The 27,743-nt window shown below is 47.4% G+C and overlaps 1 protein-coding gene across 3 annotated transcripts in view; it reads right to left on the bottom strand.

Annotated features, from left to right (window-relative positions):
- The window catches only part of SLAIN1 (SLAIN motif family member 1), an 82,221-nt gene extending 72,769 nt beyond the window's left edge, over positions 1-9,452 (bottom strand). For 2 of the 3 annotated variants that reach the window (XM_074982895.1, XM_074982881.1), the window contains exons 1-2: positions 8,848-9,452; positions 3,421-3,560 (exon numbers count right to left, since the gene is read on the bottom strand). In XM_074982895.1, the coding sequence (XP_074838996.1) occupies positions 3,421-3,560; positions 8,848-9,290 (583 nt within the window). In that variant the 5' untranslated portion in view covers positions 9,291-9,452. The remainder of the gene's footprint in view (positions 1-3,420; positions 3,561-8,847) is intronic. The other variant, XM_074982889.1, reaches the window with a different exon arrangement.
- Positions 9,453-27,743: the final 18,291 nt, after the last annotated feature.

The raw sequence follows: 27,743 nt of genomic DNA, 5'->3' as shown, positions 1-27,743 counted from the left end.
ACTGCCAAGAGAGCTGATTGAGGATGACAAGGGACCGTGGTAGGGGAAGAATTGGCTTCCATTGCCTGATGGACCGAGCTTTTTTTTTTAAGTCTTAGAACTTATCCCCAAGAGGAGCAAATTCCTCCAATTACTGTATTTCTGTAAGTTGACAATTAAGACTCTTGTCTGTTATGGGTGTTTGCTCAGGGACTACATTTTGACTAAAGTGTTATTTACTCATCACATGTATCTGGGAGAAGGCAAAATACGATGTCCAGTTAGCCGTATTTGGTGCTTGGTACTACTGTAACCTGCTTTTGCACAAAAATGATTTATGAGAGTTTTATTTCTTATCCTGTCAAATTTGGCTGTTAATTTGTTGTATACATTTGCTCAATAAAGCTCCTCTACCTAGAAAATATTATTTCAATACAATATTGTGACAATTAAATTACACCATCAGAAAGAAAATTATGTCAACCTAAAACGGAATACTGTAACATTAAATTAAGGCAAGGTTTTGACAAATCCATGAAATCAAACCAAAATAATTTCTAATGAGTCTAAAATTTAACAATCAGAAAACAGTTACGTAACAAGGACACTGTTTTAGTTCACAGATCTCCTCCCCAGATGGATTCAGTCATAGATGCTGATTTTATTAAGAAAAATCAGTTTCTGATGCTTCTCATTCCTGTTACCTCTAGTGCTAAGGTATCTATGGCCGTGTTTACACTAGCAAGTTCTTTTGGAAAATCAGGCCCTTTTTCAAAAGAACACTTGGAGCGTCCACACACAAAATGCACTCTTTTGATCCAAAATCAAAAGAACGTGGCTTTTCTGGCAGACGTCTTCCACTCCCAGATAAGAAAGAGCACTCCTTTCGAAAACAGCAGGGTCTTTGTGGACACTCTCTATTGAAAGAGCGGATCAATCTTTCAATCTGCTTTTTTGTGTGTGGATGCACTCTTCTGAAAGATTTTCCAGAATATCATCTTTAGAAAGATCGCTGTAGTGTAGACGCAGCCTATGCGTGGCTGAACTGATTCCTTTCTGGCTTATAGATCATCAACAAAAATTATTAGCTAACTAGCTAACTATGTTAGAATACAGATTTGCACATTGTTATTAAACATTAAGTACACAGTAATGTCATCAGCTGAATCAGGTTTACTGGTGGTGAAGCACAAGCTAGAAAGAACACAACTACATTTTCCAATACTGTATTGAGTGTGTAGGGCTGGTAGCTGAGGCGAAACATTGTTACTCTTAAAACTGAGCAAACTGTAAATGTTATCACTTGAAATACAACTATTATGGTGATTTATAAATGCCATTTTACAGTCACTTTTTAATGAAGAATAGAAAGGGGCCATCACTGGACAGGACTACCAAATAAAATGAGAAAGGACAAACTACAGAAAGTCCATACGACTTTATAAAACAGATTTACTAAGTTGTTCCAATTGTTGCCTTCTGCTCCAAAACTGGGAGGGGTGGGGGGGAGATTCCTATAAAACCTAATCCTACCCTGTTACAATTAAAAATAAAATGTTAATATTTAATACCTGGGATTTGTTGATCAACTATTACTTACAGGGTAATAGCTCCACTAAAAAAATTTGTATCAAAAGGAAAGGTAGTTATTTAGTAACAACTAAACAATTCTAGTATAAGACCTCTACAACAAAAACATTTGAGACAATTTTCTCCTTGAACACATAGCTCCTAATATGAGAATTACATATGACCTCTGAAGACAGCATAAATACCCACATTTTTTTTAAAGGAATGGAATTTCATGGAACAATAGCCAGAAACTAGTGAACCATAAAATTTACTTCCTGTCACACCTCGAATAAAATATTACATTATACATTAAAATTTGCTATGATCTCTCATATTTTGAAAAATGTACAAACTGAAATGAGATAGAACAATTCACTTAAATTTTAAATATAAAGGAAAATGTGAAAGCAAATTGCTTTCTAGTAAATGTAAGCACCACCTTCGGAAAAAAACAGACCACTCATCTCTGACAGGTTTTAGCACTTACTTAGTGAATGACATTTTTAGGAGTTGCACATTCTTATGTGCTATTGAGAATGGCAGTAGAAACTACATTGCATCTGTATTTTTTTTTTAAGAGTAAACCTGCTAGAAACTAAAATGTGTTCTGTGAGGCTTTTTTCCAGAACTGGAGTCTAAATTGGATTCCTTTTCAGCTCATTGTCAACAGGATTGCTGAATAAACTGTCGTACAAGGTAGAAACTTCCTGAACTGATCCATGAAATCTCCATCTTCTAATTTCATGTTTCCCCAATATTTATTTACTGCTTTAAATGTGTGTGCAGACATGCACACCAATCAGGTACAAATTAGTTAAGTTGAAGAATAGCCAGGAGTATTCAATATCTAATTTGAAAACGGTATATATTTTCAAACAATTAGAAAACACTAAGCTGTAAATATAGGTCCCCATTCTGTTCCCAATGAAGTGAGCAGTAAACTCCCATGAACTTCAGTGGTACAGGATCAGACCCAAAGGCTCCCGTTGAGTAAAGAACGTAAGTATATACTTAAGATTAAGCATGTAATTAAGTGATTTACAGTGTACTGCCTTAGCTAGTTTACATAACTATCTGACTATATTAACATTAGACTTGTCTTTTCCCCTTCTCTCCTTCTGGTTTTCCTCAATTATAGTATTTACTGCACTCTGGTGTCAAGTCTTGGTTGAAATTGGATTAACTCTCTGAGGTAGCAACCACACTGGAATCCTAACTGGAGGCTGCATACAACAAATTAATAAAATAATAATGATGTAGTTGATTTGCATTTAGAACTGCAATATATCCAGGGACCCAGATTCACTACCAGTAAACGTAACTCCACACAACAGTATTGGCATTAAGGAACCTTACGCCCACAATGAACTCAGCTCCCAGTAGTCAAACAACAGAAAGTCCTACACAGTATTATCCATGATCAAGTTAGATTTCTTGTTGTATTTTTCTATAAATAATAAAGCCCTGATTCTGCAATGTGCTCAGTTAGACCCCACTCCTTGTGTAGAGTTTCACTGCAATGTGCAGCTACAGAAATGCGTTTGTGCACATCTCATTGCAGGATTAATATTCTAAGTTTGGGCCATCTGAAAATTAGTAAGAGTTTGGAGAGTGGAGGAAAGAGAAAGAAAAGGAAAAGGGTTTTGCTTAAAATGCACATAAATCAAAAACTAAAAATAGCCGCCATTCATGTAGCAGAGGGAGTTCTGTATACTTATTACAAAACTATGCATCTACCATTTAATAAACATGGAAAGCTGATGAAACCATCCAGCATATAGAACTTCAAACTTGCATGCCAAGCAAAGATGCTGATTAGTTATAAAATTCAAAGAAATATCACAAGATACAAAAAGATCATAGAATTACCTTGTTCCAGTCTAAAGCATAGAGAACGTTTTGCAGCTTCTATCTCAGGAGTTGGATGATCCAGAATATGTCTACACCACTGGAGAGGACTCAGTGATTTCTCTTGGGGAGTGAGGGTCTTAGTAGGCGAGATATACAACCTCAATTAAAATATGCAGAAATATTAGCATGTACCCAGCACATAAACTTGAGTTTTTTGTATACCTGATTGACTGGGTATTAAGAACTCATGTCTCCGACACTAACATCCCAAAAATACTTTATTCTTAACAGCAACTAAGCTTCCAAGCCCAAATTGGGAAAAGTTAACCAAGATATAAACTCATGTCATAATTAATGTAATACTACAGTTTTTATAGACAGTACACATTAGACAATCTGTTTCTTTTGGGTATATTTTCTATGAGAATTTAATACTCCTTGTTGATTAAATCCTTGCAGTGTTTCGTTTTGTCATTAAGAACTTCATGGTAACATCTTTTACATTCTTACTTTCAGTGATTTACCCAATCACACCAGAACTGACAGAAATGTAGTTTTCACAGGCAGTATATCTGCCACATGAGGACAAAAAGATCTTCTATATCATACTGTACATTACATACATACAGTAGAACCTCAATTTATGTGAGGGTTGTGTTCCCATGTACCTTCATGTAACTGGATTTTTGTGTAAGTCGGGGGCAACTTTTTTCCCTGGCGGAACACACGTTCGGCAGCCAAGGAAGCAGCAGGAGCACCTAGAGCTCCTTTTGCAAGGTGAGTCCTGGGGTTCAGGGGACAGCTGGGGAGGGTTAAGCCTGGCGGTGGGCAGAGGGGTTAAGCCCGGGGGCGGTTAGTGGATCTGAGCCAGAGCCATGCATGTGGGGGGGGGGCAGCTGAACTGGGGCAGGGGAAGCTGAGCCAGAGCCACACGCAGGGGTGGTGAGCCTGGCCGCGCAGGGTTTGAGCCCGAGCCGCATGTGACAGGCAGTAAGCTGGAGCCAGAACCTGGCATGGGGGTGAGGGGTGAATCAGAGCCATGTGTGGGTGGTGAGCGGAGCTGGGAGGGTGTTGAACCAGGGCTGCAGAGAGTTTGAACGGGGGAGAAGGTGTTTGAACTGGGGCTGCTCGGGCCCAGGGGGCCTGAGCCAGGGACGGGGAGAGCAGGATTACTGAGTTGCACTTAACTCACATTAATGTGAGTTAAGCGCAACTCAAACTCGTGCCTTATGAGGGTTTACTGTATTTTGGGAAATAAATTGGGAATTAAATTTGGGATTTAAAAATGTTTGCTAGAAGATGATGATCATTACACTCCTGGTTCCATCCAGAAGAACGAACATGGAGAACAAGAGGTGTAAGATAAGCTGCTCTATTTTTGTCAGGCTTAGAATACAATCAGTAGCTAGCCCCCAGGGATAAGTGTATCGGACTATCTAGTAATCTCCTGTGCCCCTAAGGCAGAGTTTATGTTTCTACTGGTGCTTAAATCACTACATAGCACAGGGTTTTATGGCTTTCACAAGTAAGTTCTCTAAGCCAGTGTTTACCCTGCTGTTGGAGTCCTGACGGATTTTGACAGGCATGCAGACACCAGTTCACCCAGGAAAGCACATATCTTTCTGGATAAACAAACATGAGCTGTTTAAGACAGCTCTCAGCTTCTTCACTGGACCTCATACCTTGGCTGTATAACCACCATATGAATTAGAAACAAACTCTTAAGTAGGGTATCAGAAGCAGAACAAAAAGGCACACTGGCCATGAAATATGAACAGCAGATATAAAAAGTTTAAGGTCAAGACAAAGGGACAAGTCTCAGATGATTACTGATTAGAGAGAGTCCTTCACAGGTAAACTATTGGTGCAAACCCTGCTCATCTCAGTAGTTAGCCATTATTATGTAATGCCTGCTGAGTAGTTTTTGGTTGGGGAGAAATACTGACACATGCAATCCAGCTCCTAATGTAGGCGTGAGCAAACTTTTTACATCAGGCCCCCCATTTTGTCCCTGCAATTAAGCGGGGCCCGCAACCTGTCTAATAAAATTCTATTTCTGTTATGTTCATATATTTAAAAAAAGGCCTTCCAGCATGTGCCAGTCTATGTGAGGCAGCAACATGAACTGCAATGGTGGAAGGACAATGCACACAATGGGAGAAAGGATATTCACTATATGGATGGAGTGAAAGCATCTTTGAAGAGCCAGCCCTCCCCAGGCAGATATTAAAACAAAACATTCACTCTGTTTAAAGAGCCCTCTCAACTCCAGCAGTCTCCAGTAGTTCATGTTGCTGTTTCAAGAGCCTGACCCAGCTTCGGTGAAAAAACAAAACAACTCCCTGATGTTTAAAGAGCCTGCCCCCTTTCCGCAGACCTCCCAAGCAGACTTCTGAAGTAAACAAAAGAGCTAAAGATCAAAAAGGCCTGGACTCTCTCTGGGGAAGCTGAAACCAGGGGCTGTGCCAGTAAAAGCTTACTCCAAACTCAGCTGCCTCTGCAAAATGTGAGGGGTGGGCAGCTGAGCCAAGAGAGGCTACAGAGATGCAATTGAGGGCCTCGATGGGGGGGGCGGGGGGGAGGGGAGGAGACCCAAAAATGAATCCAGCCCTCTCCCAGCAGAGGGGCAGGCAGCACATGAACACAGCACAGCTCTTCACAGAAGCTATGGGGAAGCAGCGGAGATCCCCTGCAGGAAGGGAGCTGATTGTGCTGCACCCCCTTTTGAAATCTCGCACTCTCTAGTTTGCACACCCATCTTAATGAATAAGTGCCTTCATCATAACTTTGCAACCCCAGCAGACTTCCAGGACTGAATTTGTCTGACAATAGGGCTGAGTTCCCTAGATCTAGTGGTTGACTACACAATTAATATTCATTATTAAAAACTATAGTGAGCCTCACACATAGTGATAACATTTTCCTAGACTCCCTGTTAATATTCAGACATATTTTGAAAGTAAAATATGTAACTGATGAGTTCTAAATACTTTGATGTTTATGCAGAAAGAGGACAAAGAAATAGTTTTGACATGTTTGTAATAAATTTTTTTTTTCCTTTTGAACTGCAGCGATTTTTAGAACACTTACAAAAGCATTCAGGACTCAATATTTTAAAAAAATCAGCAATTAGGAGCGCATTGGCTTTCTTGATTTGACACGTTATTAAAAAAAAAGGATGATTTTGATGATCTGTTAAATAAGATTAACAGTAACTCCACAGCAGCTAACTGAAACTACTGCTGAGCAGCACCGCAGATCACTGAAGATTGATCTTGGAAGGAAACATGTAATGCATCCTTACTTGGGTTTTTTTTTTTTTTTTTTTTTTTTTTAAAGTTGCTGTCCTTCCTATGAACACCAATGGCCAAATTCAACACCTTGATAAATATGTTCAGTTACAACTGATACCATACACCAGTGGAGTTTGCCCCTAAAACAGCAAGATTCTTTCCAAAGAGTAAACCAATCTTGATAAATCACCACCACTGGCATTTTCACTGGAATACTTGAAATAATGTTGATGCACTACAGCCCTAAAAAGGTATACATGAACAAAACATTATTAAAATGGGACTGACCAAGCAAAGTGAGCACCCCAAATCAACTAAATGAGACCACAGAAGCAGCATCCCATCAGATTATCTGGCATGAGCAATAAAGGAAGTTTGAAATTATATAAAACTGATTGATCCAGACATGTTCTGTAAACAGTCCATCACAATTAAATTATCTTCAGAATCAGATGGTACTAAAAAGTCAAGTGTGATAATCACTTCCAACCCATCTATAATTGTTGGTAATTCCCAGGAGAAGGGCTTCAAAATTTAGGTCTGTTACCTAAAAATCTTCACACAGTTGTTACTGAGTCTTTAAGACCCTACCTACTCCAGCAAAATAACCATGTTTAAACATGATTCTGGGTCAACTACATTATATCATGATATTCTCTTAGCTGCAAGGATTTTAAGACTGTATTAGAATATGTTAAGAAACCATGGTCACTTGGAAAAACACTCAAACTAAAACACTGCTGTTTATCATCATTGTAACATTCTTTTTCCCACTAACATATTTTAACAGAGTTGTGTTACAATCATGCTCAAATGTAGTTAGTTCTGTAATGCAGACCAGGTCTTCCAGGTCATTTTCTATAATATTTATTAGCTCTCCTCAGAATTACCACACAAATTGTTGACATATACAACCTACAAGACACAAAACAATTCTGAGTGCCATCAATATGATGGTGAGTGAAGTAATATTTTTACTGAATCAACTTATTACTTCACCTACTCTCTCTCTTTAATATACTTGGACCAACACCACTACAACACCACTGTGTATCTTTTGTCTCTCATTGTCCCTTCCCTGGGCAAAAAGAAACAGCCATAAATATTCCTCTTGTTTGATTATACTTTTTGCTTCTTCCAGTTTAAACAACACACGTTCATGCAGTACTCTGGAACCATGTACCTATATATACACAATAACTGCCTAACAACGACCAAATGTCCAAAACCCTCCTACATCACAGAGGATTGAAATTCAGTTTGAAAGAGGGTAGGATTTGAGGAGAGAGTAGAGCCAACTTACGTTGGAGAATGCTTTTAGAAAGTGGTAATGTTAGTACTTCCTAAAATGTAGTAAATCTAATTGAAAAGAAACCTCAAAGCTTGATATCAAGACTAACCGCCCAACATATTTACTGGTCACGTCTCTCCATAATAGCTTTCCACTGTTCTTTACCCAATTAGGTTTTAACGCAAACCAGATTTTTCACATTAAATCTTCCTTGCTGTGACATCTACCACTTCATAATTTCTACATTTATGACACTGTTAATTCAATGTCTTGAATGAATGGCTAGCGAGGTCACCAAATCTTGGAGCCCAGTCAAGGGTGAGAGGTGAACAAGAAAGAATAACGTGTTTTGTAGGAACAATAAAAATCAGCACAAATTAACTGCTGCCTGGTTTTAGGATCATTACTGAGTAAGATACAATGGCAAAGACCACCTGCTCTTCCCAAGGGATACAGACTTAAAACCAGAGTGTGGAGGAGATGGAGCATAATGGGGGGATTAGGGGGTAAACTCCAGCAGGAGAAAGAGGTCTGGGACAGGCTGCTTGTCACTGAGACTGTGAATCACACCAACCCAGATGACGCTTGAAGAAAGCAGCTTTCAGACTGAGTAAAACAAGATCAAGCGGATTTTAAGGTTAATGCTAACCAGGGACTTGAACGCCCCAGCTGGGAGAGAAGGGCGGCGGGGGGGCTGTGATCACGCTGCATGATTAAAGCCGGGCTCCCTCTGCCGAAGGGGATCCCGCTGCAGTCCCCCCCAAGCCTCCGATGACCCCTGGTGCACCCCATGGAGGAGCTGCCCTGGGGCACGGGGGGGCCACTCCCGGGCTGACACAACAAGGGGGGAGCCGCATGTACCATGTGTCCTCGTCCTGGCTGCAGTCCCCGTCCTCCAGGTCCAGCACCTCCACCTCGTCCAGCAACGTGGCCGCCCCCGAGGCGGGGATGCTGCCGGCCTCCTGCCCGCCCCCCGCCGCCGCGGCAGGGCCAAGGGCGGGCTTGAAATAGACGAAGGGCTCCGGCGGGCCCAGGCTAGCGGGGCACAGGAGGCTGGGGGCCGGGCTGGGCATGCCCAGGGGGCCGGGGCCGGCGGGCGGCGCGGGGGCTGGCGGCGGCGGCCGCAGCAGGTGCGGGCTGGCCGGGCTCGGGGGGGCGGCGGCCGCGGCGCGGCTCCGCAGCTGCTCGTTCTGCCGCTCCAGCTTCCGCACCAGCTCCTGCAGCTTCTTCACCTCCAGCTCGGCGCTCACCGCCGCGCCCGGGCCCTCCGCCATCGCCGCCGGCTGCAGCCAGGCGGCCTCCATCCGTCCGTCCGCGCGCCTCTGCTCCGCCGCCTCAGCCGCTGCTGCGCCTCCTGTCGGCAGCGCCCGCCCGGCGCGGGGGCTCCCCGCCCCTCTCCCCGCCGGCGGCGGCGGCTGTGGCGCCGCACAATGGGAACAAAGAGCGGCCTGGCTGCGGGGCCATGAGCCGCGCGGAGACTGGGGGCCGGCGCCCGAGGAGGAGCGGGGCTGAGCAGAGGCGGCGCTCCCCTCGCTCCCTCCCCTCCCGCCGCGCAGGGCCACGCCCGGCCGCGGCAGCGCCCCCGAGTCGCCCGTGTGGGGGAGGGGCGCGCGGGCTGGCCACAGGCGCGGGAACTCGGGAGGGGAGCTGCAGCTCTCCCCGCGCCCCCCCCGCCACCTGAAGTGGTTTCCCTCAGCTCCGCTGCGGTTCGCTCGCTGGCTGCAAACACCGGGCTCACGCCCACCGCTCCTGTCCCCTCGCGCCGCGCCAGGCACCCGCCGCCGCCGAGGCAGGGGCACAAGACAGGACGCGGGGCAGAGCTGCTCTCATCCCCGTCTGCCTCACTTACACGCTGTGCCCCCCCGCACACAGAACCGCCCTGGGCTCTAGCCCCTGAAACGTCCACCCTCCGGCACCTGCTTTGGGGGCTTGGTCTTTTTTTAAGCAGCCTGAGCCTGCAGGCCGGGGGGTGGGGGGGCGTAAACTCACTCAAGGGCCCCCGCCCCCTATATTAAAACATGACTGTAGCACTGTTATTTAAACTTTAAAGCCTGGTAATACATATTAATACTCAGGATAAAATTGCACTTCAATTAATTTTAAATAAGAATGAGGTGACACTTGTTTTTTGTTCCATTAAAGCGCTTGGTTGAACAAAACGGACTGATGGAGCCAAGGGCCTCTCCTGCACCTTTTTGCCTTTATGTTAATCCGCCTCTGCCTGCAGCCTTCGCTCCAGCCCAAGTGGCAGATCATTTAAAATAGAATTAAATGGTTAATCCCCCTGGATGTGGGGAGGCATGAAACCCTGAGTCTTTCAAAAAAATAGGTGGTGTCAGCCCAGCTGTGGTAGCTACTGCCTGAGTGATTCTGAACTGGGTGGCTCCCAGGCTGGCATTTCCTTTTTTTATAAAAAGATATAATTAGAATCTGGGAGTGTGGGGGTTATAATTATGCAGATGTTGCTTGGTAGGAATGAAACATTGAAACATCACAAATAGAAGCCTTTATTTTGAAAGAAATGCGTTAGCCAGATGTTCATTTGTCACTATATAGCCATGTATGTGTGTGTGCCATGCATTCGTGTGCCTGTGGTGAGTTGGGGGTCTTTGGAATGTACAAGTCTGTGGCTGAGACTATAGTAGCCATTGATGATGCTGGAAAGAAATTTAATCAAATCTAAGTGAAATACTAAGTAATCAGACGACTGCTTATACATTTCAGAGTCACTGACTTTAAAAGCCCTCTCCCTTTGAAATCAATTTCCTGTCCTTGCTCAAAACAATTTGATTATCTTGTATATTCTGCATCTTAGTTTAATAATTTGTTCAGGGTTTAAACAACCCTGTCGGTTGCTTCAATCACCTCAGATTGGCAGTCAGACTGAAAGCTTATGTCTGTTCCACATCGGAGTTGACTTGGCTTCTAGCGCTCAGAAAATGCAAGGTGTGATATTTCTCACTTCACTCTTCCAAGCTGGCTGGTAGCAATCATATAGATGAGTGAGTCTAATAACAAAACATCTAAAGAACACACAGGTACAATAGTAAACTAACTCTAACTTAACAGCGAAGATAAAAGTACTGGTGCATGGTCACTTAAGCAGTAGTTAAAATAGCATTTTGCACTTAAATGACACTTGACCTATTCAAATGGAACTGTAAACTAACTCATCAGCATAACATCCCTCTCAGGTAAGGACTACTATCCATGTTTTATAAAATGGCAAAGCAAAAATTATGATGTTCTATGCCGAAGGACTCCCTGACTTCCAGTTTTGTGAGCTTGTCTCCAAATCCATTCACATCCAATACCTTACTGTATGACGCGGATGGGCAATAATTTTTGATGGGGATGGCCACTCCAAGAATTTGGAAAGTGGTCAAGGGATGCATTCTTCCATGATATTACTGGAGGAGGTGCAGGGTCTGGGATGGAGATGCAAAAGAGAATTTGGGAGTAAGGGACTGGGGTGCAGGAAGAGGTGTGGGTCTGGAAGAGTTTGGGTGAAGGAGGTGGTTGTGACCTGGTACAGGGGTCAGGGAAGCAGGAGTGGGTGCAGGAGGTAGGGTTATGATCTACGGCAGGAGGGGCTTGTGACCGAGGGCAGGAGACTGAGGTGTGGGCATTTGGGCTGTGACCTCGGGCAAAAGGGGTTGTGACCTGGGTCAGGGGACTGCGGTGCAGGTGTTTGGGTTGCAACCTAGGGCACAAGATTGGGGTGCAGGGTCTGGGAATGGGTATGGGTGCAGGAGGAGGAGCAGAGGGTTTGGGTTATGCGAGGTAGCTGGGCAGGAGAAGGCAAAGGATTTGAGTGGGGGGCGGGTGGGCTTGGGGTCCCAGACTCAGGCTGTGGCCCAGAGACTTACTTGAGCAACTCCAAGCCAGCAGCTCTGCAGGGCCCTGCTACAGGCCCTCTGCCTGCTGCAGCCCCAGATCGCTACCTCGAGGGGCAGTGGTGGTGCCTTCTTGCCCGCCTCGAGGTGGGGATACGCAACGTTCCACAAGTGGTGGGCACCTGCTGCGTCCTCCACAACGTTGTGGAGGCCAAGGTGGATGCCTACATGCAGGGGTGGGCAGCGGAGGCCACCATGGGGTTTGAGCAGCCGGCTGCTGTCAGCAGCCACCAGGTGAACCGCGATGGTGTCCAGATCTGGGAGGCCCTTCGTGCAAGTCTCACCCCGGGGCCGCACTGAGCACCTCGATGCCCACACCTCCCCCTCTCCCCATACATCCACCCCCACCACATGCACCGCCACCACTACCATGCCATGCCTCCCCCCCATGGGACCACGGGACACAGGTAGTGGTGCACAACATAAACCTTTATCACTAATAAACTGTAAAAAACTGGTGTAAAAGTTCAACTATGTACAATGTGTGTGTGGGGCGGGTATCGGGCAGGGGCTAGAACTGGGAGAGGGGGCCTGAACTCAGAGTGGGGTGGGGAGGGGGCTAGAACTGGGAGGGGGGCCTGAACACGGAAGGGGGTGGGGAGGGGACTAGACTTGGGAGGGTCACTCGGGCAAGGGGGTTGTGGGCCGAGAGCCACATCGGCCCCGAGATCCCCTTCCCCGCCCCCCAGGAGCGGGTGCCATGGTGGGGCTGGGATGGGGCGGGGAGTATCGGAAGGTACGGGCATGGTGGGATGGCAGGAGGGGCATCTGTGTGAGGTGGGGTGGAGGACTCGGGGGGGATGGGCAGGGGACCCTCGGTGGGACCTGTCTGGGGGGGACCCTGCGGGGGCGCTCAGGGGATTGGGCAGCTGCGGGGGGTGCGGAGGTCCAGGAGCTGGGTCACATTGCCCATGTGCTCCTGTAAAGTGCCATGAATGGCATCCAGGCGGGACATGAGCCTGTCCCAGGCCTCCCTCTGCCACGCCAGGTTGGACTTCTCCAGCCAGAGCCGGCGCTCCATAAGCTTTGCCTGGCAGAGGTTGGTGGGGTCATCCACTGGGCGACGCTGTGACCTCCGGCTGTGTACCCAGCGTAACGATGCTGCTGAGGGTGCCCGGCCTCTGTCCGATGCCTCCGGGGGGGCTTTCAAGGACCATCGACGCCGATGGACTGCGTAGGCCCTCACTTGCTGCACCTGCAAGGGGTGATGGAGAACATGTCAGTCTCCAAGCAGGACCTCTTCCCCATTCACCCTGGGACCCTGTCCCCCTGGGGCCCTGCCTCCCCAGACCCTCCCAGGGCCTGGCCATGGTGGACATGGCACCCCTGTGGTGTCAAGTGCACACAAGCTTCACCCTCGGTGGAACTATCCCCGGGTGTGAGCTGGCCCATGGGCGTCCCACTGGGCAACTGGGTGCCTGGAACTGTCTTCGGATCCGGGTGCTGGGTGGCACTGGCAGGTGCAGAGGGCATGTTCCGGGCTGTGGCTGGCCGGGGTGTGTGGACCTGGGCCTCTGGGCCTGTGCCCAGGCCACTGTCAGGGGTACCACCCCTGCCCTGCCCTCAGGCAAGCTGGTCCCACTGTGCACTTACCTTGGGGGGGACCTCGAGGATCTCCGGGGATGCCCGGCTCCCTGTGATCTGTCTGGACGACCGCGAGGGGACATCAATTACGAGGTCACCCTCCCCACTGGACCAGTCCCAGGTGGTGTCCACCCCCCTGGCTCGGGCTGGCTGGTCCTGACTCCTGCAGCTTCTCCGGCTTGGGCTGGTCTGCTGAGCCGTCCAGGACCGCTTTTGGTGGGGAGCTGTCCCAGGGCCCCAGGATGCTATGGAGCTCCCTATAGTAAGGGCAGGTGGAGGGGCCTGCTCCTGAGCACCTGACTTCATCCTGTACCCTGGCATAGCCCTGTCAGAGCTCTTTAACTTTGCTCTGGACTTGCTCTGGGGTCCACTCCGGGTGGCCTTGGCTGGTCAGTCCCCGGGCAAGGCGGGTGAAGGCAGTGGTGTTCCTCTGCTTTACGCCCCCTCTCCCAGAGTATCTCCTCTTCCCTCCAGAGGCCCAGGAGTTCTCTCAGTTCACGGTCCGTCCAGGAGGGGGCCCTTTTCTTTTTTTCAGGGACAGACCCCTGGGAGCCCAGTGGGGGCTCTGAGGTGGGACCCCGGGGCTCGGGGGACTGCCGGGCACTGGCCATGTGCCTGTTGCTGTTGTCGGGTGCGGCTGAAAGGGCGTGCTGCCTGGAGCTTGTGCTTTTGCAGCTTGCCCGATCTCAGCTTCCTGCCACAGGGTTTCTGGGTCCATGCAGCTTTAAGAGCGGCCGGACTTGTGGGTCATAGAGTTCTGCTTGGTGGGGCAGGGCGTCTCCGTGCTCAGACTGGGTCCCGTCGTGGAGGACTCCTCTTTCAAAAGAACGGGCCGTGGCGCGTCTACACGTGCCTTCTTTCGATGTTGTTTTTCGATGGGTGGCGCTTTTCCCATGCGGGATTGGCGTCCAGCTTCTGATGTCTGGGGTGCGTTCCTTCGATTTCACATCAAAAGAGTGCATGCTACATGTAGACGCTCACTTCACTCTTTCGAAAGAAGGCCGCTCTTTTCAAAATACTGTGCACATGTAGACACACCCTTAGAGTCCAAATCTTACACTGAACAGCAGTGAAAAGACAATCCTATCTAAAGCAGGTTTTAATATTACTGGTCCCAAATGACTTGAAGAATCTCAAAATAATTTACTAAATTATTAAGAAATGATCAACAACATTTTCATAATGCATTAAAAATGTTCATTAACCTTTTTTAGTAGGAGAACCAAAGCAAGCACCTCTTTGTTTATAATATGTGCTGTCATTCTTTGTTCTACACTAACTCAAAAAGTAACATTACAATTTTTCAGTCACATATGCATTCCCTTCTATGAGAAGCAGAAATGGAAATGTGTTGAAGGACAAAGGAATGCACCAATTGCCATGAGGTACTTAACCACTAACAAAAGCAGTAAGCATTAACATTCAGAAGTATGCATTTGTTAACCCAGTAGGATTTTGCACTTATTGCATTGTAACTCGAAGTGTATGTGAATCAATGGCAAACAGTGAACAAAAAAAGTTCAGTGTTAACATCAACAGCCCATACACAGCAGGGAGTGCATGTGTGTGTGTGGACAGAGATGCTGAAATAGAAAATGAACTTTTCTCCTTGAACCAGACAACAAAAGCAATTGAGCTATGTCTACACTAGCAATCAATTAGAAAAATCTGGCCCTCTTTTGAAATTGCGCGCAGTGTCTACACCTAAAACGTGCTCTTTTAAAAGAAAATCAGAGGACCACAGCACAGCTTTCGAAAGTGCTCATCGGATCCCAGAGTAGGAAGAGCACTTCTTTCCAAAAGACTCTTTTGAAAGAGAGGACGTGTAGATGCTTCACGGTCTGCTCTTTTGAAAGAGGAGTCCTCCATGGCACCAGCCATGAAGGACTGTGGAGATGCCCTGCACATCGGCAGTAGGGCTCTATGGTGTGTGCATCTGGCCGCGTTTAAAGCTCCACAGTCCCATAAAGCCCTTTGCAGGAAGCTCAGTGTGTCCTGCAGCACACTTCACGGCCACCCCATGAGGAGTGACCTGCAGTGATGGCCAGCAGCCAGTCTCCACAGCAGCCCCAGAGTTCCCCCTCCAAGCCATCACAGGGCTACGCGGACCCAGGCCAGTGCCCGAAAAAAAAGTGTCTTCCGGGACTGAGCCCAAGTCTGGCCCTGTGTTCTGGGGCACGGATGGGGATGTGCATCCCATCTGAGGCACTGAAGCAGTTCAGGAAGCCAAGCATAGCGAAGCCCACGATGTCCATGTCCACATCCCCCACGCAGATGACCCTGTGCAGCAGCATTGATGGCATGCATGACCTGCATGGGAGGGAGGGTGTACAGTCTCATGAGGGTGTGATGGGGTGTGCCCAGGACACAGGACCCCAACGCTTCCCCCTGCCCCCACCCAGCCACCTTCACTCCACCCACTTCCTACTGTCTCCCCAGCCGCCAAGGGTCCCCCTCGGCCAAGATCCACTTCACCCCTCCCTGTTCCCCGAGCATGCCTTACCTCCATTACAATGCCCATCCCAAGCTGGTGTCCCACAGATCAGTAGCTGTCCAGGGAGGCCAGCTTCCAGATGGCGATTGAAGGGGGACGGTGGGCCTCATGTGGGTATCCTGGTGCCTCAAGGTGAGGGCAAATCAGTGACAAAGCTCCTGGAACACCTGCTTGCTCATTCAGAAATTCTGTAGCCATCAAGCATAATCCCAGTCCCCCAACACCAGCCGCTCCAGCCAGTCGCAGGTTCTGAGGTAGCTCCACAGGTACCAGGGAGCTTAGAGTGGGCACCGATAAGATCCCAAGTCAAGTAGCTCCAGGGCCCTGGCAGGGAGGTTGCCCATTTGAGGAGTTGCAAGGCGGCAATGAGCAACATGTGACCCCCATCCGCAGTGTTTCCTGGCCTACTCTTTTGAAAGAGCAGCCATGGGTGTGTGGATGCTCCCTTTCAAAAGGGTGGAGTACTCTGTCGAAAGAGCAGATCGAAAGCTAGAGCTGCTTTTTGTGCGTAGATGAGCTCTTTCAAAAGACAATCTCCCAGATGATATCATCCGAAAGTTCATCTTTCAAAAGAGCCCTATAGTGTAGCCATTGTTCTACTGTGAATAGGGAATTAGACCTTACCTCTTTTCTGCACTAAATGTTTTCTAACTTTTGTTACCACTGGCTCAATACCATCAGGATAGCAACACGGAGAGGTACTAGTGTGGATATGCTATCAATGGTCCTCCTTGGACTGGTCTAATGCTTTCACTGTTGCAGACCCGGCCTTGGAGACACCTTTTCATGTGACATCACAGCAAGTGCCAATGGAGCTATAGGCCCACAAGCTTAAACAGAAGTGCTACAGTTACACTACAGCGCTCTGTTGACAGAAGTCACTGCCGGAAGAGATTTTCCAACAAAACTTCTGTTGACAGAGTGCAGTCATACACAAAAGTCTATCGGGAGAATGCTCCACTCTGTCAACAGAGAGGCCCGACTGCCCAGCTGCTCTCTCGACAAAACAGGCACCCAGAAGCACAGCAGACAGGGCTGCCCATTGTTCTGGATGGCCTGACTGTCCAGAGAAGGCTTCCCCCCCAAGTGTCCACACAGGTTTTTATTGATCGAACCTGTCGACAGCAGCATTATGACTCATGTCGATAACCAGTAGGACATCTTCATGCCACCCTCCTATTTATGAGTCCATTGATGGCTGATCAGCCCGATTCTGCAGTTGCGGATCTTATCACAAAAGGAGACGGTGTTGGTAGCTGTTGGAGGGATGCAGGGCAGTTTTTGATACTCTTTTCTTCTTCTCCTCTCCTTTTCTACACTGAGATGGGAGCTCTCAAATTGTGCCACCCCCTCATGGATTACCATTCTCCACTGGGGACAGGCCTGGCAAGGTTCTCCCAGGTATCGACACCAATGCTTCACTTTTTCATGTGCCCCTTCAGTATGTCCTTATATCATTTCCATTGCTCCCCAATGTTCCTCTGTCCTTCTTCTAACTCAGAAAACACAGTCTGTTTCAAGAGGTGCTGATTACACATCTGAACTGCATGATCCGTCCAACAAAGTTGTTGATGAATGGTAATGGCTCCAATGCGGATCATGCTCAACTTTTCCAGGACACAAGTGTTTGTGCACCTATCCTTCCAAGAAATATTTAGGATTCTCCTCAGGCAGTGTTGATGGTACTGTTCAAGTGCTTTCAAATGACACTTGTAGCAGGTTTCAGATGTGTATAGTAGCATTGGAACAACCACTGTATGGTATACAAGATGTTTTGCCTTGGGAGAGACATCCTGGTTCTCAAAGACCCTTTCACCCTTTCAGATAGGTGAAAGCAGAGCTTGCATGGCTCGGATTATGCTGGATTTCCACGTCAGTGTCGACTTTAGGGGAAAGATGACTTCCAAGGTATGGGAAGTGCTCCACATTTTCCAGCAGTTCTCCATTGACTTCAGTAGAAGGCATATGAGTTTGTCCCATCAGTGAGGGTTGGTGGAGCACATTGGTCTTTCAGATGTTTAGCATGAGGCTGAGATTCTCATATGCTTCAGTTAAGGCACTTAAGATGGTCCAAAGGGCTGCGAAAGAAAGAGCAGCAACCACGTTGTCAACTGCAAACTGGAGCTCCATGATCGACGTTATGGAGGTCTTCCTTTTAGTTTTCAGTCTCCTGAAATTAAAAGCTTACCCTTCATTCTATAGACAATCTTCACACCAGCTGGAAGCTTGCCATCAATGAGGTGAAAGGTCATGGCAATGAAGATGCAGAAGAGTAATGCGGCAATGATGCAGCCTTGTTTGACTTCCATCTTGACCTCAAAGGGGTCACTTTGGGATCTGTTGTTGCTCAATACTGTGGCAGTCATGTTGTCGTGAAGAAGAAGGAAGATGCTAATGAATTTTTTGGGGCAGCTGATCTTTGAGAGGATGGTCCACAGGGTGCTATGATTGTTCAGTTTCAACCACATAGAGGTGAACACACTGAACACGGTTATTCAGTTGAGGGGGGTTGAGGTGGACTATGTTTAGGGCACCTTTTCTAATACCCTCATGTGGAATGAGCAGAGCAGATCCTAAATAGGGATGCTCAGTGGTGGATGCAGCAGCTGGATGGTTCTACCACCTCAGTCCTCAAAACAGAATGTCTAACACATACATCCACTCTCTGTGTGCTGATCCATGACTAAAAGTTTCTAGGTATCACAATCCCACTTCCACCACCATTCACCATTCACCGTGGGGCTTAAGTTTAGGAGCGTAATATGCAGAGGAAGACACCTGTGCATGACGTTTGTCAATGTGGAGGGACTGTTGCACTACAGCCTCCATATAGTTCTTGATGGATAGAGGGCTCAGGTCCAATGGCATGGGATCCACAATGACTGGGAGTCTCTTGTCCACTGAAGACTGCATTCACCTTCACAGCAATTGTAACTTTACCCCTGCTATCCTCCACCTGTTCTTTGTCTGGACCCTCCCCCTTGATCTTGGCCCCATGGTCACCCCACTTTGAGTATGAGCCTCCCTACAGCATCACTCTTGGGTTCATTGGAACACACAAGCCCACTCACCACGACAAGGTGACGATCTAGAGAGTGAAAAATCTTTAAGCCAAAACACTTGCCAATAGACATCCACCGCAGAGAACAAAGCAGCAGGGAAACTGAATCCCATCTGCCCATCCCTGATAATAAGCATGTTGCTGTCTTCTGTAATAGCTGTAGGCTGAAACTGCTTCTTAGGCAACCCAAAAGTGAATGAACTGCAGTAATCCAGTCTTAATTACACAAAGGGATGTGTTGCACTCAAGACAGACCATAGAAGGTAAGACAAATGCTGATATTCTTAAAGTACAGTTCCACTCTAAAATGTGATTGCAATAATGGACTAGGGGAGGGGGTGTCTAGTTTTTTTCATAAGTTCCATACTAAATTTTAAAATAATTTCTTTATCCTCCCACCCTCTCCAAACACTACAGCTGACAATCTAAACTCTGTTCTAAAATTCATGGAGGGGTCTATCTTTCTCATACATCTTCACCCATAACAAAGACTGTACAAGCAAAAGTGTACAGAATCTCATGAGCACCTATGCGTTTGCATTTTCTAAAACATACACTTCTAACTGAGGGCATAATTTGACCCACAGAGCCTGTAAGATTGATGCATGAAAAATAAATAACACATACTCCTCCAGATGGGGTTACAGCCTGTGATTAATGGACTTATACTCTTAGGCTATGTCTAGATTGCAAGGTTTTGTCAGCAGAAGTTTGTATCAGCAGATACCTTGCAACAGAAGGTCTGTTGACAGAATGCATCTAGACACCAACGTCCTTTGAAAGAACAATCATCTCTGTCAACAGACAGTGGCCAAACAGCCCACATGCTCTCTAAACAAAAGCGCCACCCAGAACCATGTCAACCAGGGTTGCCAGTCACCAGTTCCTTCCAGGAGCCGGTGCCAGAACCCCATGGAGACAGGAGCTTAAAGACACTCTCCAAACAGCCATTCCCTGACTGCTGCAGGCTTACCTACCCCTGCAAAGGACAGCAGAGTTCTCGCTGTGCCTGCTGTGCTTGCCCTGCATTTGGGGGCAACGCTGCCAGTCTCTGTGCTTGCATTGGCCCAGTGCAAACATGCTGTGGCTAGGGCTGAACTTCCTAGCAGCTGCCCTCCTGTTCCTCACCGAGGGCATCCCTGAGCACACCTTCTGGGCTGGTGCCCTGGTTGCAGGACCTGCACACACACACACACACACACACACCTCCCAATGCACAGGCCACCCTGGAGGCACCACACCGGTTCAGAGTGGTGGGATCGGTTGGTCATGGGGCAGTGGGACAACCAGCAGTGGCTCCAAAACTTCTGCATGCAGAAGGCCACCTTCTGGAGTCTGTGCCTGGCTTGCCACTGTCCTCGAAGATGTGACACCCAGATACAGCTGGCCATGACACTCGCCCTCTGGAAGCTCACCACCCACAACAACAACTGATCAGTGGGCAACAAGTGTGGCATGGGGAAGGCCCCCATCGGGGCCCTGCTCATAAAGCTAACATACTATTGGGCTGCAGTCCCCACAGAGGGAGGGGAGCATCCTGGTAAAGGGGGACCCTCAGGAAGCACGGCTAGGGTAAGCCCCATCCCGGGGGGGGGGAGGGGGAGTGTGCAATTCTGCCCTCAAACAGCCCTGCTAGGTGGTGACCTCAGAGGTGGCGCTCCCAGAGACCTCGGGGACAGCAGATGGAAGGGAAAAGGGAGCCCCCAAAGGCCCAGGTACTCCCTCCCTCAGTGCCTGTCATACATGTTTGTTCACCTCCCTCTGCCTGTTGTGAGGGCCATCAACTCGATCCTGCTGTGGACGGTCGTCTGGGGCCCCCATCCAGGTCATGGCTGGATTTGCTACCCTGGGGTTCCTGAACTGCATCAGAGCCACCAGTGTGACCCAAATCCTGAGCTGCAATCTGGAGCATTGTGTGGCCAAGTATATCAACCAGAAGGGCAACTTCTCCATGGTTCTGCAGGCCCTGGTCAACAACTGTGGATAGTTCATGGACATTTATATTGGATAGACAGGCAGAGTGCATGACATCCACATGTTCCATAATTTCAGCCTGTGCCAGAAGCTGGAAGTGGGCATATTCATCCCCTGCTGTAAGTGCTGGTTGGGGATGGGTAAATGCCAGTCTGTATCATGGCCAACCCCATCATGCTGTGGCTGATGAAGGTGTATACTGGACAGCTGGATCCCAGCAGCGAACTGTTCAACAAGCACCTGAATTGCAACAGGATGCAGGCCAAGTGCACCTTCAGCCACCTCAAGGCATGGTTCAGGTGCCTGCTGACCCACCTCAATGTGCGGGGACTGCAACATCCACCAGGTTGTGGGAACTTGCTATGTCCTGCATAACATCATGGAAGAGAAGGGGGAGGCCTTCCTCCCAGGGTAAAGGGCGGCCACTGGCCGCAAGGGGTGTGCCCATGAGCAGCCAAGCGCAGCTGCCATCCACCGTGACCATTGGGCGGGGCTGAAGATCTAGGAGGCCATGTGGGACAGCTTATCCCAAGAACCCCAGAAACCCTCCCCAGTGCCCCCCCAGTGGGGGCCTAGGGCCAACAGACTTACCCTGTCCCCACCAAGACCCCTCCGTTTGCCCTTTCCCCAACCCTGAACAATAAAGATGGATGCACATGTGGTAAACAATTAGCTGGCCTTTACTGAACAAAAAACAGACACATGCAAAAGGAAAACTGCAATTCAAAACTTTACAAAAAAGTGGCATGCAACATTAACCCTAATAATCTGTGAACTACTTACAGTGGGGGCAGACTGGGAGGGGTGAGGGGCCTCAAAATATAAGGGGGTGGGAAGCCATGAACCAGAGGGGAAGTGGGACCCTGAGTGGAATCAGCCTCAAGGATCCCTTCTGCCATGGGTTCAGGACCCCTGTTGAGGCTGGACTGGAACTGGGACCAGGGGAAAGTACAGACAAGGAGGGGTTGTTGTGGGATTTGGATGGGCAGGGGGAGACTGGGGGTCAGGGGGAGCAGGGAGCCTGGGGGCCTCAGGGAAGGGGCATGGCCATTGGCCATGGAATCAGGTAGGGGTCCAAGGTGCCTTACAGGAGAGCAAGTGGGTACAGGAACAAGGGGGCAGCCATGGGCAGCTGGGCCAGCATGTCCTGTCAGTCGCTGGTGACTGTGTCACAATGGGACTTTAACTGGTCCCATGCCCACAACCACCACTCCACATCCACCCTTAGGCAGTGTTCCATCATGCTGTGGATGTCATGGAGCACCACAATGTGCTGGCACATTAGCTCCTCATGAACACGTCATTGACTCCTCCAGCTGTGGAGGCAGCCTGGTGGCATCATGGGGGTGGCCTGGCCTTCGGTTGGTGTAGGCCCAGCTGTACGGAACCCCAGGAGGAGACACAGTGGGTCATTCATGCAATGCAACCCCTAAGTCCATGCTGCCCCCCACCATGAGCATCAACCAACACCCTCTGGGCCAAGGGATGGGGCTGTCCTAGGAGCAAAGCCATGTGTGGCCTGCACAGTGGGCCCTGCTGCACAGGAGCTCTGTGGTGCCTCTAGGTCCATGCTGTCCGCTGTGCCCTGCCCCTGGTTGACAGCCAAGGGGGCTGTCTGGCCACAGAGGGGTCCCCTTCTGGGTGGCAGGTAATCTGGGAGCAGCCTAGCCCTCTCGAAGGCTCACTTACATACCTGTGGTTTGCAGCACTGCCCCCAGGAGTGGGTGCTGCCTTGCACCTGTGGGTGTATCTGTGTGTCATGTGCCATACTCCTCATTATGTCTGGGGCCAGGCTGGGGCACTTCTGGCTTAGCCTGTTTTCAGCCATGGTAAGTGCTGGGAGGGCACCTCCCCTCTGGGTCCTGGTGCTTGTCTGACCTCACTCTCAACAACAGTGTTCTTACTCATGGCAAGCGGGGTAAGGCTGGAGACAAAAGTGCTCCATTCTGTCAACACTACGTTGACAGAATGTGCTTCGCAATCTGGATGCGCCACAGGTTTTATCGACAAAACTCTTGTTTTGTCAACAAAACCCTGCAGTCTAGATATAGCCTATGTGTATCAATGCTTAAGGTCACGCATGATCTGTCATGACAATGAGCAAGCTCTTACAGCCTACATCTGAAGAGAGAGACTGCAGCAGATTTAAAGGCCATGCATTTTGCCTTTAAACCAGATTTCAGCTTGATTTAACCCTACACTACAGTCTCTGCCAGGAGAGAAATTTCATACAGGCACAATTTTATACAGGTACAGTCCTATTGCAACCTGGGTCCCTGCCATCTCTTTAAACAGCTCCCCAATGGCTTATGCCACAGCTCAGCCAGGTCCTGCTACCAAATAGAGGCATTTTGAAGTGAGCAGGTTCAGATAATTTGCATCTAAGAGTTTTAAAAGAGATGGATGAGGAGCTTACTGAACATTAATGTTGAATTTCAATAAGTCTTGGAACACTAGGGAAGTTCCAGAAGACTGGAAGAAAGTTAATTTGTGTCAATATTGTAGAAGGAACAAAGTAGGTAACTATAATCTTATATCAAGCTTAGACAAGATAATAGGATGGCTGATAGGGGACTTGAGTCATAAACAACTAAAAGAGAGCAATATAGAATTTGAATAAACATGGATTTATGGAAAATAGAATCTGTCAAACTAATTACATTTTTTAGGAGATTACAGATTTGGTTGATAAAAGCAATAACTTTTTATGAAGCATTTTTAAGGTGTACACTATAGTGCAATTGGTGCTTGTATTTTATTCTACTGCAGGGAATTTGGAGATAAAGCTATTTCTAAGTGAAGGTGGTATGTGTGATGGAGTGCAATCACATAAAAGCCCTTGGCATTGTTTCCTGGTGTGCTGATTATGCCACTGACACCTGCCTTCTTGCTCTCTGGAGCATCCCCCCTGACCCTGTTCCGCTGGGCCAGACCCTCTGATCTCACCCAACCAAGGCACAAAGTTGGGGTTACTGCCCCATAGCAGAGCAATGCAGACACTGGTTTACTTCAGCTTTGGGAAGATGCAGCTTCAGAGCACAGCACCCAGGAAACCAGCCTCCCAAAGGGATCGAAAGGCCACATAAATCTTTCTCTCTGTGGACAAAAGTTTACAGAGAGAGGGTTCAGTGAGTAATCTACCTTCATCAATGAAAGGGAGATATACACAGTGGTGCACCTCTCAGGTATTGATTTACACTGGGCTTGATTATAAACAAATATTGTTATTAAGCATGGATGTAAGTGGTTATAAGTGAAAACAGACAGATTAAAGTAGTGTTGAATAGAAATGAAAAGAAAATGCATAGCCAGTTATCACTTCCCTAAGAAGCTTATCGTACACAGATTTGTACCCTAAAATGTCATTCTCTTGTCAGCTAAACTCTTCAAACCAGACCTGTTCCTTTTCTCTGATCTGGGTCAACAGTCTTTCATGGTTCCTTTTTTCCTCCTAGGATGTGTCACTTAGGCTGAAGACAAAGATCTGACAGATTCCCATTGCTTATATAGACTTTCCCATAGGCATGGTAACCTTTGTTTTACAATCCTCTTTCCCATGGAAAAAATCCTGGATCAAAATGGCTTTCAGTACCAGGTGGTATGGTCACATGTCTTTCTAGCACCAACCACGTTCTAGATTTACAGGACAAACAGGGCTGTTTACAAGTTAAGTTGATCACCCATTTATTAGAGTCCCGGGGGGCAGGGGGCAGAGCATCAGTAATGGCCCTTATTAGCACACGCAGAACTATAAACGGACATATACTCCATATTTTATCTTCACATAGAAGAATGATACATGCACAAAAATATACAGACCCAGCAGCTATAATATTAAAACTGATACCTTACATGAGGTATTTAGTTCAAAGCATCTCTGGGTTATGCATATTTATATTCATAAGCCAATTTTTATAAGGTATGGGTGGATCTATCACAGTTTATTTAATAGAAAAAATCACAAATTTAAAGAAAGAAATAGTAAGAAAAAGCAAAAACAAGCTAGTCACTTAGAAAATAAACATAAAGATGCAACAATAGGTTTACACTTCTGTATTAGCTAAATTCTCTTTTATGATAAAAACAACCCATTGCCTCCGAACAGTTTCCCAGCATGCCCTGTGCTTTACAGAGGATCCAGTGATCCACAGACAGCACCCTAATTAGAGGGTGGCACTTACTTCTTGGAAAGACTTCAATTCAAAACTCTCCCTTGCTTTTTAATATGATTTGCAGGGGGTTTTCTTAAAACTCTTTCTTTTAAACTATAACAATTAATGGTTGTGAAGAGTGGCGGAGATTTCCGTCTCCTTAATTTTCTAAGGACAGAGCTACACTACATTTGTAGCTTTATGCTGAGCTACCCTGTAAGTGTTTATGCTACCATGAAATAGTGCAAATGTAAGTCCCCCACTACACTAACCTTATAGCACCACCTCCACAGCAGAAGTGGTACTTAGGCCAATGTAGTGACGGTGATGCAGTGTCTGTGTAGACAGTGTGTTATTTACAGCACCTGTCAGCTCCTATCAGCTCCACACAGAGCCAACAGCTCAAGCTGTCAGCACCTAGCTCTAAGGATCACAACCTGCATTGTCAATCGTAGGCAATGGAGCTCCTCACACTGGCCACAGCCAGGCAGTGGGGCTCAGTGCAGAGCCAACAGCCTAGGCTGTCAGCATCCAACCATCAGGATCCCAGCTGAGGGCTCCACATGGAGCCCACACTGCCCCACTTCATGCAAGAGCTCATGGTGAGGACTCATACCACTGGCAGGGGGCCCATGCAGTAAACATGGAAACCCCAAGTGTTTACTGTGGTGGCTGTACATTGACCTAACACAGGTCAACTTAACTGAGCAGTGTAGATGAAGTCTAAAACTGGTATTTCCTTTTCAGTGTCAATGTCTTTCCATTAACTTTAATTGTCCATCATTGCTTTTCCCAAGGGTTGAAAATTCCAGGTGTGTAAGCAACTAACCTGGAAGTTCCCTTCCTTGCCTGATTGCTTCATTCCCAATAACTATTTTCTACATACAGATACATGCATGCATTCATAACCATAATCTGCATATGTATCTCCTAGGCCGCGTCTACACGTGCACACTACTTCGAAGTAGCGGCACCAACTTCGAAATAGAGCCCGTCACGGCTACACATGTTGGGCGCTATTTCAAAGTTGACATCGACATTAGGTGGCGAGACGTCAAAGTCGCTAACCCCATGAGGGGATGGGAATAGCGCCCTACTTCGAAGTTGAACATCGAAGTAGGGCACATGTAGACAATCCGCATCCCGCAACATCGAAATAGCGGGGTCAGCCATGGAGGCCATCAGCTGAGGGGTTGAGAGATGCTCTCTCTCCAGCCCCTGCGGGGCTCTATGGTCACCGTGTGCAGCAGCCCTTAGCCCAGGGCTTCTGGCTGCTGCTGCTGCAGCTGGGGATCCATGCTGCATGCACAAGGTCTGCAACTAGTTGTCGGCTCTGTGGATCTTGTGTTGTTTAGTGCAACTGTGTCTGGGAGGGGCCCTTTAAGGGAGCGGCTTGCTGTTGAGTTCGCCCTGTGACCCTGTCTGCAGCTGTTCCTGGCACCCTTATTTTGATGTGTGCTACTTTGGCGTGTAGACGTTCCCTCGCAGCGCCTATTTCGATGTGGTGCTGCCCAACGTCGAAGTTGAATGTCGACGTTGCCAGCCCTGGAGGACGTGTAGACGTTATTCATCGAAATAGACTATTTCGATGTCGCTACATTGAAATAAGCTATTTCGATGTAGCGTGCACGTGTAGACGTAGCCCTAATGACCATCAAGTTCAGAACATTACAAGCATTCAACAGAGACTTAACATATTTATACACAAGAACATTGTATACAAGCTGTTGATTCACTTGCTTGTTCTTTGAGATTTCAGACCCCCTCTTCTGCCCTGGGGTGGGGATGGGAGGGTCTGGACCCTGACTGTCACACCTGTGATATTCAATAAATGAGACAAATAGTCCTCAAGAACCACATCTTCAAAACATATCAGTATCTATTTTCCTATTCTACATGCATCATTTCCCACTCTATACTTGCTTCATTTTTCCCCTTATTGCTTGATTCTGCCCCTCCTTTGGATCTGTGCCCCTGCTTTGTAAAATAAAGAAGTACCATTACATGTCAAGAAAATGGGCTTGATGAATCCCCCAAACCCACATAATTTACTATTGCTTCCCTCAATGCAGCTTTTCAGACTAATTTAAGGCATTATTGAAGATAAAAGATTCATAAAACAGCTGCCTGAAAAACTGTTCCTGTGGATGTCTCCATGAAGCACAAGTCAAAGAAAAATTAAACACTATACTCTAATGATATGCAGAAAAGATGCAAATCAGTTTTAGTTTTGCTACATGAGCATTGAGATGTTAATATGATATTTTTAAATAGATACTTCTGTCCACTCCTTTTATGTGCTTAAATCTCAAACACAAAACACTGTTATTACTTTTCAGCACATATATAACATATAATAAAGGAACAATAAAACATATGGCACAATTACCATGGCTGCTTAGGAAATATGAATTAATGAGCACAGAATTATTTAGTTTTGCATTGCTGCTTCCCTGCCACTACACATTTCTAATACAGAAGGATCTGAATCAAATCCCCAGATCTATATGTCCCCATGTTTGTTTAGTTTTGCTGCTGGCACATAACCTTTGCAATGGGCTGAAACAAAATATAAGATGTGGACACTCCCTACTTAA

The sequence above is a fragment of the Carettochelys insculpta genome, chromosome 1 (genome assembly GCF_033958435.1).
Source record: "Carettochelys insculpta isolate YL-2023 chromosome 1, ASM3395843v1, whole genome shotgun sequence".
Classification (NCBI taxonomy): Eukaryota; Metazoa; Chordata; order Testudines; family Carettochelyidae; genus Carettochelys; species Carettochelys insculpta.
Note: the sequence above shows the minus strand (reverse complement) of the source record. Positions and strands in the feature narration are given on the sequence as shown.